At 32.8% G+C, this 12,608-nt stretch overlaps 1 protein-coding gene across 2 annotated transcripts in view; it reads right to left on the reverse strand.

Annotated features, from left to right (window-relative positions):
• The window catches only part of ncm (pre-mRNA-splicing factor nucampholin), a 134,337-nt gene that overhangs the window by 27,054 nt on the left and 94,675 nt on the right, over positions 1 to 12,608 (reverse strand). For both annotated transcript variants that reach the window (XM_085810576.1, XM_085810577.1), the window contains 2 exons: positions 8,662 to 8,764; positions 7,229 to 7,291 (listed from right to left, as the gene is read on the reverse strand). In XM_085810576.1, coding sequence (XP_085666702.1) covers positions 7,229 to 7,291; positions 8,662 to 8,764 — 166 coding nt within the window. The remainder of the gene's footprint in view (positions 1 to 7,228; positions 7,292 to 8,661; positions 8,765 to 12,608) is intronic.

Below are 12,608 nucleotides of genomic sequence, written 5' to 3' on the forward strand. Positions count from 1 at the left end.
AGCAAGAACATTCTAGCGGTTTCCTCAAGAATGCTCTCGAAGGTGGATAAAAAGCTATATATACCCTGCCTGTTTGTAGAGAGAGGAGTATATTGAGAAGTATGTTGAGTTCAGTAGCAGTGTTTTGAGTTCAGAGAATAGCTTGAAAACGACCAAACCCTGTTGGCAGCTCTGCTTTAGTGCTTTGCCATGAAGCTGTCTTCACCATTATAGCCTGAAGGTTGTGTTGCTGATTGTTTCTGCATGCTCATTATATTTTTTTGATGACTGTAAGCATGTCTTTGGAACTCTGCTGTGTAATACTGGTAAATAAATTGTCAAGTGTTGTCATCAATCGCTCCAAATCCACGAACCCGTAGAATGCAACAATATGAATATTAAAGGGAAAACTATGGAAGCTGTTCATAAATTTCTAAAAATTGTTTACATTTATTTTTGCATTGCATGCTAACAAGTGTCAATGTAATAATATGAAAGCTGAACTCATGATGCATTCCAATTTTATTGCAATGCATCATTAGAATGGTAACTCAAAAGGCTCTACCAAATATATAACTTTTCTTTCACAGTTGCTCTTCCAATTCGTTCATATACAGAAAACAAAAAATTCTGAACCAGGGTGCACATTTTTATGCGGCATTGGTAAGCTAATTAAAAATATAATTAGTTAATTTGTAGAGACATTAGGTATTTTTGGAAGCAAGCCAGATGAAAAATTAGCAATGCCTTTGCCGGGAATCAAACCGCAGACCTCTCAATTATGCGCTGAGCGTGCAAACCACTACACCACGAAGGCTCGTTAAGAAGGCAGGAGAAATACCTTATATACTACCTGTTTTAAAGGGCGACTGGAGTTTGTTAGGGCACCCAATGGCCTAATCATGGGTGAGGAGAATCATCATCCAACACCCTTTTAGTTTGGGTGCCACTGTAGAGACATTAGGTATTTTTGGAAGGAGGCAAGATGAAAAATTAGCAATGCCTTCGCCAGAATTCGAACCACAGACCCCTCAATTACGTGCTGAGTGTGCAAACCACTATACCACGAAGGCAGGAGAAATACCTTATAAATTGATTATAGCAAAATATATAGGGGCTACATTCCTCATGATGATGCCTTTATTAAGAAGGTTTTCTGTCAGTGTTCAGCATCTTAACAACTTGGCTAATTGTGAACTGACAACAAAATTAGAGCAAAACATACAAAATACAGGTGTATCTACTTAAAACATAAAAACAGATACCTCATGAATTACACAAAGTCCAATTCATGACATATGCATTAAATGGAAATCCTTACATGGTAAGCAGTCACTAAATTCAACAAATTTAATAACCATAATTGCTGATGGTTAAACTGATAGTCTCATCACTGACCACCAGTTTGACCCTTTTGGTAAACACTCTTCATTCAAAAGCTTTAGAAATTGGCTGAAACTACCAATTGAATGGTATGATTAAAAGATGGGGAAAAAAAAAAAAAAAAAAAAAAAAATTAGGGATGTATAAACAAGTCTTGCTCTGGAGCACTGTGGAGTATTTCAAATCAAGAAAATAGATTAACTTGATTTCTGTTTTCACATTGCATGAAGAGTTATTTTATTCAATGATTAAGAAAAAATTCTAAATTCAAAACAAAATAGTAGGAATTTATTCTTTAAAGCTTAATAAATAAATTACATACATGATTAAAATTTTATGTGAACAGAAATTATACTGAATGACAATACAGAAAATCTATTCATTAATCACAAAAAGTAGCACAAACAAAAATATAATATGACACACAGGCACGCACGTACCCCCCCCAAAAAAACCCCCCTCTATTTCAAATACAGAAACAGCTCAAGAAATGCCATACGCCGGATAAAAGAAAATTCTGGATAGTTCAGCATATAAAAATGCAATTCATAATACAAAAGCCAAATAAATGGCAAAAGCACTCTAAAATTTAAAAAAAAAAAAAAAAAAAAAAAAAAACAATCTTCTTAACTGTTAGCTCAAATACCAACTACATTTAAAATTATATAAAATTTTGAAAAATTGCATTTCAGACATTAAAAGGTGAGGTATTTTCATAGACTTTAAACATATGAAAGTAAAACATATTATCCATTTCTGAAATCCCATTGACCATGAAAGTTAGCAAACTTGGGGGTATTATCCCATTAGAAGTTTGAAAAAAAAAATATTCCTCTTTAGTTAGTCGAATAATAAAGAGATACAAATTACCGACAGAGCATACAAACAGCTTAAATCACTTCTCAGAAATTTCCCTTTCCCATTGCACTGTTCATTCATTTTCAAATAAAGTTGCATATCCTGCCCATTAACACACACTTCAAAATGCAAGGGGGAAAAAAAAAAAAAACAGAGAAATATGCATACACTTATAATTTAATGAAGAAATATAAAAAATACTTAAAATAAAAAGCAAAAAATTAAGAACGTAATGTTTATAATTCTAACTTGTGCATCAAATCCTGATGTGAATCCATAACTATTATTCAAGGTGGTAAATTGAGCTTTTTAAAACAAAATTTCTGAAGCTTTTAATTCAGAAATGATACATATATATTCAGGATCACCAATTATGTTTTTCATCAAAGTGAGGCAGTTATTTAAATATGCTATAATTTGAGGTGGTAATGTTTATGAAATGAAAAATTGTTTATTATGAAAAGTATATTCTGGTAAATTGGGTGCTGAGCTTTGAGTGCTTGTCTGTGCCTCAAATTATATAACACTTCTACAGAATACCATTTAGCTCCACTGCAATTACACAAACGTATTGGGTATTTTATTTGTAAGGAGAATAACTATTTTATTCAAAGCTTCTTTTCAGCCTATTCTTAAAGATCAGATTTAATAGCTGGGATGATAAAAATACCAAAATAGCAGATTTAATGGCCCATGACATAAAACCAACAGGTTATTCATTAAATCTCACTTAATGCTGTATTTAATGTTTAATTTTGAATGCAAGCGTGCATGCATTGTGTCGTATAGGTGTCGAATGTCACTTTGTGGTATGGAGTTCCATGCTTATTGCACTCGTTCTGCCAATACTGGGATGGTCAGTGATGGCTGTGGATTATGCTGGAGTAGTCGTCCAATGATATCTTATACATGCACAACTGGAGACAGATCTGGTATCTCGCAGGCCAAGGTAATATGTAAACACTCTGTAGAGCATGTTGTGTTACAACAGCAGTATAAGGGTGATTGTTATCTTGTTGGAAAGTTCCCCTTGAATGCTGTTTACAAATGGCAGCACTACAGGTTGAATTACCAGACTGGCATACAAATTCGCAGTTAGTGTGTTTGGGATAACCATAAGAGTACTCCTGCTGACATAGAAAACTGCTCCCCAGCCCATGACTCCAGGTGTAAGTCCAGTGTGTCTAGGCCACAGACAGTTTGGTTGTAGGTGTTCCCTTGGCCTCCTTCTGACCAACACACGGCCTTCATTGGCATCAAGGCAGAGCCTGATTTCATCAGAACATACAACAGAACATACAATTGATTTCATCAGAACATACCACTACTCCTTCCTCCAATGAGCTTTGATTTGACACCACTGGAGTAGCAAATGGCAATGGCTTGGAGTCAGTGGAAGGCAAATTACAAGGCACCTGGCTTGGAGCTGTTCTTGGAGTAACCGATTTGTAACAGTTCGCTGTGTCACTGTGGTACTACTCAAATTTCTGTTGCAGACACAGTACGATGCACTACAACTATATGCTGATCTTCCCTATCAGTAGTTTCACATGGCTGCCCAGAGCCCGGTCTTTTTAAAGCAATACCCTCATTTGACCACTGCTCCCAACAATCATGCAGAGCAGATATATTCTGGCCAAGTCTTTCTGCAATATCACGGAAAGAAAATCCACCTTCTCGTAGCCCTATTACATGACCTCGTTCAAACTCGGTGATTTTTGGATAATGGTTTCTTAGTCTTCTTATAGGCAATCTTGGCTGACATCAACTCAATACATCAAATTTCAGAGATAAAGAAGTCTCACAAACTTTGCAGCATGCATTTAAAGCAAACCTGATTTGGAAGTTCTGAATGGCGCTACTAGCGCCACACTTACCTGCGAAATTTGAATTGATGTCATCTTTCAAATATATAAATATGCCTACCAAATTTTGTTTATCTAACACAAGTCTTTCTTGACGTTGGGATTCTTTTTTTTCTGTCAGTGTATATTCTGCTGTATTCATATCTTAAAAAAAAAAAAATCTTGAATGTATTTACTTGAGTCTGTAGAAATAATTTACTTCAATGTACTTGAGTTAAATTGGCTGAGTACATTCAGAATTTTATTGCTTCCTTGTATGAGGTAAAGGAAATATTTTAATCACAAAAAATTCTGGGTATCATATTTCAATGAAAATATCCATTTTGACCACTATCAAATGCAATTTAAAGATGTTTTTGTGTGACATCTGTACATAAGGACAGAATAAATAATTTTTTTTCCCAAACGAATTACAAAAATGACTTAAAATGGATTCAGAAGAGTTAGTTTTTTTTTGTGGCATCTTTACATGTATCTCGCATAACTCAAACACGAGTAGCTTCAGAACGTTGAAACTGTGTGTATAGGACTGGTATAACATGCAGTTGTGCACCTCCTTTTTTGGTTGCAAGCAGCTGGACCAAAAGCATATACCCACTCTGTTACTCGGCTCATTGAGCTCAGTTTTTTATTCTTATATGTTGGTAAATTGTGCATTTTTTGTTTTAAAATGATTGAATTATGTTGTTTGTATCTTATACTTAAAGTTTTTATGCCTTTAGTTAATCTGCATGCAATAGTTGTTGAATAATTAACAATTAAAAAGTCTAGACTAGAAGAGATACACGCTAATGTGACAATCAAAATCGTAAAAATGATTTATATTATATGATGATGATGAATTTTGATTATGATTTTGATAATTAAAAAGTCGTTTAAATGTGGCTAAGCCTAATTCTTTTCTACCACAGCGGCCATATTTGTTTACATTTGAAACTTAGCAGAATAGCGAACTAAGTCTTTCTGCACATTCAGTGTCTTTTTGCAGAGTAGGACCAAAAGGAAACTTTTAGTTTTGTGCACCAAAAAATCTTCCTTCTTGTCCACTGGCCACATTGCTTGTTTTTTCTTAGAAACTCTGATTTTAAAAATTTTAGCCCAAAGGGGCAATTTCCCCAGAAGGGCTATTAATTTCGTTTTGGCATTTTGCATTGATTCACTTTTAAAACTGCTGAAAATAAAATTATCATGTGAACTCTGGCGATCGTGTGTTCGCAGTTGTCTGATCTGATACCTTTTCCTGGCAGGTCTTGTGATAATTGTTTATGTAAACAAATATTTAGAATTCGGAATGTAATGGATATTCTTTGCTTACTGGTTTTGTTTACTTTCTTTCTCGATAACCTGATTAATTATACTTGGATTATATATCAGTCTAATATATTTATGTATTGTTGTGAATAAAAATAAGAAAAACATGGACAACACGGTCTTCATGCGAGAATCACGTTTATTCTTTAGTGTGATATATTATTATTTTCTATGATATTGTTGTTGAAATAAATTTTAAGGTTTAAGTGCAAAGAACAATATACTTAATAAATAAAGGTAACACACAAAATGTTAAAAAAAGCCTCTTTGGGCATAATATAAAATCTGAGGGCTTTTAGATCCCCCCCCCCCAGTTGTTTTAACTGTATTTAGTGTTTTATATTTTTCAATTTTCAATACAGATATTTTGAGGTTTTATGTGTCTTCGTCTTGCCGCGAATTACGAACTGAATTAATTGAATGAGAAATACATCTCTAATAAAATTCGTTCGAGAAAATAAGTTTAAATGAAATGCAGCAAAATTCCATACAAGGAAGTCATGTGGTGTACACATCAGATTTTTTTTTCAAAGATAAGCCTGAAGAGAAACCTAAATACAATAGTTTGTAAAAACTATATTAATAGTTAATTAACAGTTTATAGTTGCGTTAATAGCTTTTAGAGAAGTAATGTAAAATTTAATTTTAAAATGTTCAATGTATTTAATTTATATTCAAAAACATCAATATACTCACTATAATTTAGTTTATATTCGGTATCTATCAACGTTCTTACCATTAACTGACACATGTCTATATATCTTGGATTGATGTCTTACTCAGACATCAATACAAACTTATAATACTTCATATATTTCTCAAAGAAAAACACATTATTATTTTGTTATTACTAATCTCGCTCATCTAGCAATAGTTAGCACAAGCCCATGACATTCATTGTGGCAAGGAGTCAAATGCACCTATCATTGGCAAGAGCATTGAGCACCATATAGGTGACAGCCCAACTTTAGCTCAGTTCTGCCCTCAATTTTGAGAGGCAGCATCCCAAGGAGATGGGTCCGAGGATCTCTCACACCTTTTCGTGTACCACCAACCTCTCCTGAGGACCACTGGAGGACATATTTAGAATGTCCGCGACATACAGACACTGTACATTTACAAATATCCATGCTTCTTCGGGATTTGAACGCGGCCCTCCAGTACAGCAGTTAGAGTCACTAACCACTATCCACTATCCACTGGGCAGCATAGTTTTTACGGAAGTAACTCAAAATTTTATTTCCAGAATAAAAAGTAACTCAAAATTCCTTATCGTTATTTCACAGCAGCTTAAAGAATTTCAAATTTTTTAACTACCTATATATGTGACTTTTACCTGCATAGGTCTAATTGATCCAAATTATTAATATTTATATAAATGAACCACACATCAGAATAATTTTTTTCATGTTTTTATACATTCAAACTGAAATAGCATAAGACTGTAGATATCTATGCAGCAAATGCTGTAGTAAGATATTTTTTCAGATGTTTTGCTACATATTTCATTCATAGTTTCAGGACACATCACCATAAACAAGTTTTAATTTCTCATGATAAATACTCTTTTAAACTATATTTATCAAAGAAAAATGAATGACTATGGTTGATACCTCAAGTCAAAACAACTTATATTTATATCTTTGAAATATTTACTAGAAAGTCTAAGGAACTTTAAATTAAAAAAGGGTGCTACATATATTGTCATGGCTGACTTCTTAAAGTTATTGAAGAAAAGGTCAATTATTCAAAATTTATTATTCAAACCATTATTCAAAATTTATATGAAGAGGAGAAGAAAGTTTCAGTAGTTTTATGTTATAATAGCCTACCTTTAACAACAGATTTATACTTTTCTTCATTTTCTTGATAATCAGGATCAAATTTGAAGACATCTGCAACACAAAAAAGAAGTAAATTTTTTAGGGGGAAATTAAATAATAATTTCAGATATAAAAAATACTTATGATTCTTTAATTTTTGAAAAACAAATATATAACCATAAAAACCAGCATATTTTTGCAAGAATTAAAATAAAAAGTAATAAAAACAATACTCATATCGAAAAGTAATAAATTCCTAATACTCAGAATTTAAAACCAAATAGATCAGTATGATTTTTTACAGAATATTTTCCCAAATAGTCATAGTCTGAACAGGTTCCTGGGTTGTTATTTCTGAAAATCATCATTAATTTTAATTTTAATTAAGAATAAATTATTTCCACTTGCATACTGATTAACTAATAAAGTAGGCAGTATGTTAATTAAAAATACATAACACAGATATAGATTTATTATTAGATACCATATAAACAATCAGTCTGCATTGGAGTACATAATATACAACTTTAGGAACACCTTTCATAGATTAAAGTAATGATGTAGAGTCATTAGGATTTTTTTTTAAACTGGAGGTGTGAAAAATGTGCAATGCCCTCGCTGGGACTCGAACCCTGGACCTCTCGAATATGTACCAAGTATGCTTCCAATTAACACTACAAAGGCATGTGGAAAGGATTAAGAAAATACCTTATATACTCCCCCTTTTAAAGAGCAACTAGGTATTAGGGAACCAATTGCCAAATTCTGGTGGTGATTAATTATCGTCCACCACCTTTTAGTTCAGGTGCCACTGTAGAATCATTAAGTTTTTCCTCTTGAATATATGTCAATTATGCTTCCAGTTACAACATAAATGCATGTGGAAAGGAGGAAGAAAATACCTTAAATTTGCTATATATCAAATAAATTAGATGTACTATAATATCGGTTAGAGATCAGCAAATAACATCAGTTAGAGATTTACCAGGAAATAAAAGAAAGAAAGAAAGAAATCATTATGAAGCAGTACAGTGCTTTTTAACCACTTGGTTTAGTGATGTACTATTTTAAGTTGAAAGATACAGTAAATGTATTCCAGAAGGTAATAAATACTTCTGATAATTGGCAATTTATCAGATCATTTGATAATAAATAGAAAATCTTATGTCTCTTGAAATAGAAGTCCTAGGTCACAAGATGACAAATATCCTGGTAGTACAATACAACTTAGCATGATGGGGGGGGATGGAAAAACTAAACTATAAGCATTTGTGTTATCAAAACATAAACTATAAGCCTTTCTGTTATCAAAACAAAATGCTATTAACATGAAATTATTCGTTCAACTTTTACAAGAATGTTATTAATCAGAAGATAAAGTTTTACATTTGGCAGAAAACATTACTTATTTTTCTTAATTATAAAATGAACAAGTAACTTACTTAGCATTTCTTGCCCATCCAATTCATCATCTAGATTAAGGAGATGGGTGTATTTATCCTCCTCTTCTACTAAATCTAGTTCCTTTGGAACTGTTTCAAAATCCTAGGTAACACATAAACATACTATAGTTGTTGAAGAAATAGTTCTAATTTGACAGTTATATTTATGACAGCAACATATGGAAAAAGTTAAAGACATGAAGTTTTAAGTTAAAACCATATAATTTATTTGCGGTACCATGTTTGTCCATTTTAACTTTTTTCTTTCTCTGTGCATCTGCCTCAATACTAGATGAAACAGATGATCTGTGTGCGGAAAAAAACAAAACATGCATTTTTTTCTTTTTGTGAATGAGTTTTTATCAATTTCTATGATTTTCTTGCATTCATCAATTCTGACATTAAGACAACAAGGAAGGGACACATATCTCTTTAATGAAATTATTCTAATCAACAATCAATGCTATGATTCATTTGATGCATGCTTTGCTTTACAAAACTCAATAGATGGTAACTCCTGACACAATAAGTAAATTAAGTGTACAGCAGTAATGAAAGGAATGAGTATCCAGCAAATAACACTTGTGTTTAGACACCTTTCCCTTTGCAATATGAATGAAAACTGCATAGTTTGAGTTATATTTCTCTCTTGAAGAAATAAGATAACCACTTTACCTTGTGACAAATTCTAATCTTCAGTCATAAAATGTATTATGGTTAAAAAAAAAAAGAAAGAAAGATTAAATGAAAAACATGAATATGCAAGCAATGGTTAAACAGATTCCTTTTATCAATAAAAAAAGCGAAACCAAACTACAGACAGCTACAGCTGAGAACATTTGAAAAAAAAAAAAAAAAAAAGGTATGGCTTTAACAAAAAAGGCACTGAAGAAGTAATTTTAAGTAGAAGAAGTAATTTTAAGTATTAAAGTAATATGACAACTTGCATTGCCGATTTACATATCAACCAGTTTTTATATCACCTACAACAAACAGTAGAAAAGGAATATTAAAAAATAATTTTTTGCATAAACTTGATGTACAAGTTCAATTGCCAGGCGTCGCATGAGCTGACTTAAGCAGATAAGGTTAGATGTGTTTGAGCCTACACTAACCTGCTCGAATATCAATGCAAGGACCAAATTCTGGACTGGACCATCATTTGCCATGAAAAGTGGATTTATTTTAACAACACAGGCTGAAAAGAGGTTTCGTTGCAAAAACACAATTTGACTAACAAAAAAGATCATGCTTTATATCTGGTGGGATTGCCGTAGTATTATCCACAAAGAGTATATAGAAAAAGGTAAAACCCTCAACAGTAAGGTGTACAGCGAGATGCTAGTCCATGCTGATGCTGCTATCAAAGATAAAAGTCGAAATGAGGCACAAAAAGGTAATGTTCCATCAAAATAAGAATAGCACCGATACAGACACATGTGTCGGGTGAGTCAAAGAAAGTCTATGTAAAGAAGGAAAGGCTCCATAGACGTAATGTGACCGTCGAACCTGTTTGAACTTCGACATCAACTTCGAGCTTTGGCGCTTTTTGGCAAAAGATATTTCACCCATGCACAAAATAATTATAGCAGATGTAGGAAAAGTTATGTGTGTCTAGACCTTTATCCGGGCTAAAAATAGCATTCAGTATTGAAAGTTAACCTGTGTCTTTTATGCAGGTAAACTTTTTTGAGACCAAATTTAGGAAAAAATAGAGTGTCTTATATGCTGTCAAATACGGTAATTTCCCTTTTCTATTCTAAAAATAATAACCTCTCTCTGCACTGCATCATTTCTAGAAAAATCGATGTCATATGACGTAGTTATCATGATGTAAGTGGAACTAAAACCCAACCAGCCAATAGTAATTTTAGAGCAATATTAACTGTCCAATCAGAATGCTTTGAAAACCAAAACTAACTCAGTCTGACTTGAGATTTCATCCTGAACACACTTGCTTTCCAAGCTTTGGCCTAGCTAGCTACACTGCTGTCTGTCTGCTCTGCTTTCTCGCTACAAAATTATCAAAAATGTAAGTCTTTTGGAACAAGCACATTTAATGTGCCGATTTGTGTGTAGCCACAACATGTTGCCGAAAATAAAACTGAAGATTTAATCTGCCTTCACCTCCAATTTCCTACTCATTACGGATACAACCGCTTGTATTTTATTCCTGCTCCTGTTTTTATTACATATATATATATATAAATACTTTTGGTGTGGCCGATTGCAACCAAAAATGGCAGTGCACAACTATATATTATAGCAGTCAAATATACAAAATTTCAAAGTTTTTAGGCTACTCATTTTTCAGTTATGCGAGGTACGTACGTACACACGCCATGAAAAAATCTCTTCTGAATCCATTTTAAATCAGTTTTATAATTCATTTGGGGAGGGCTTTTATTCTGTCCTTACACACAGATGTCATGCAAAAACATCTTTAAATTGTATTCGATGAAATTCGATAGCTGTCAAAATGAATATTTTCATTGAAATATGATACCTGGAATTTTTCGTGATTACAATTGAAAATACAATAACAAAAGGAAAAAAGTTTACTGAAAAAATGATTTTTTTTTTCCAGACTAACTGAGATTCCTGTATATCACTTCTAAACAGCTGTAGGGTAGGAAGTCCCATAATGGCTAATAACAATGCATAGAATCATGTTATATTGATGCTAATATGACACTTTCAGTCCTTAAGTGAAATGGTGGTGAGGTCATTTTGCTGTCACCTAGAGCAATCTCTATCTCTCTGTGTGTGGGAAGGGGTAACCATTTTTCTATCCAATGTAAACGATAAATGAAGCCCTAAAGTTCACACATCTACAGGTTATCTTATTAGATTTAAATTAATAACCAAAAATTCAGAACGACCTAAGTCCCGACGATTATTGGTCACGGTATCATGCAGGGTTTTATTTGATGTGTACTGTTAATTAGCCCTCAAACCCTAATTGTATAAACTTTGTGTTTAAACAAAATTTAGAACATAAACACCATCTCTTGTGCCAAAATATCAGCCAAAGCTTGTTGTGATGCATCAAAACAGAACAGTCAAATTTAAACCAAACACAGAACAGTATTTAAAGTCTAGCTTTATCAAAGCATCAAAATCAAATCCATAGCGATAGAACACAATGCTGATCAATTACAACTATCAGATTACATGGCAGGAAACTAAATTGTAGCATGCACATGAAGCCAGAAAAAAGCTATCTTAAAATCCAAAAGTAGCACTTTAAATACTAACTCATTTGCATTCTGGTGAGGAATACGGAATGGAGTAGTTATGGTAAAGACTGAAATCAGAAAACTAGTTAATTTAAATAATAAACTCACAATTGCATAAAAGTTACCATATTTTTTTTCCAATACTAGAAAAAATTTGTTACATTAACATGTAGCTTAAACATATTCAAACTGTTTTAACACTAATAAAGCAAGGTAAGTCTTTATAACACTTGAGAAGACTGAAAGGTTTTATCCACTACCTATTACAAGAATGCTTCAAAAATAGAGAAGTGGGCATTTTTATATACAGTGTTAATAGTAGAACTAATTAGTGTACCAAGAGAGAATTAGCATCTTTGATCTCTGCACATCGAGACAGATCCAAGTTTCTTTATCTGATGAAATTCTGACTAGTGGTTCGCAAATTACTTTTTTTTTTTTTTTTTTTTAAAGCTTAATTATTGATCTTAGTGTGTTACATCAGTTCTCACAGCGTAGTGTGTGTCATGGTGAGTGTGTTGACATCAGTTATTACAGTGTAGTGCTCATTAGTGCGTTATAGTGATCTGTTCTAATTGTGTTGTGCCTTCACTTTTGGATTACCTAATTCAACAGATGAAATACACAGAAGATAAACGACCAAGGATTTCCTCGCTGAAAAGAGCAATCCACATAGCAGTGTGACGTAGCAGTACGAATTAGGAACTT

Source organism: Stegodyphus dumicola, chromosome 2 (assembly GCF_044657685.1).
Source record: "Stegodyphus dumicola isolate Sdum_Otavi_A_Nest chromosome 2, ASM4465768v1".
Classification (NCBI taxonomy): domain Eukaryota; kingdom Metazoa; phylum Arthropoda; class Arachnida; order Araneae; family Eresidae; genus Stegodyphus; species Stegodyphus dumicola.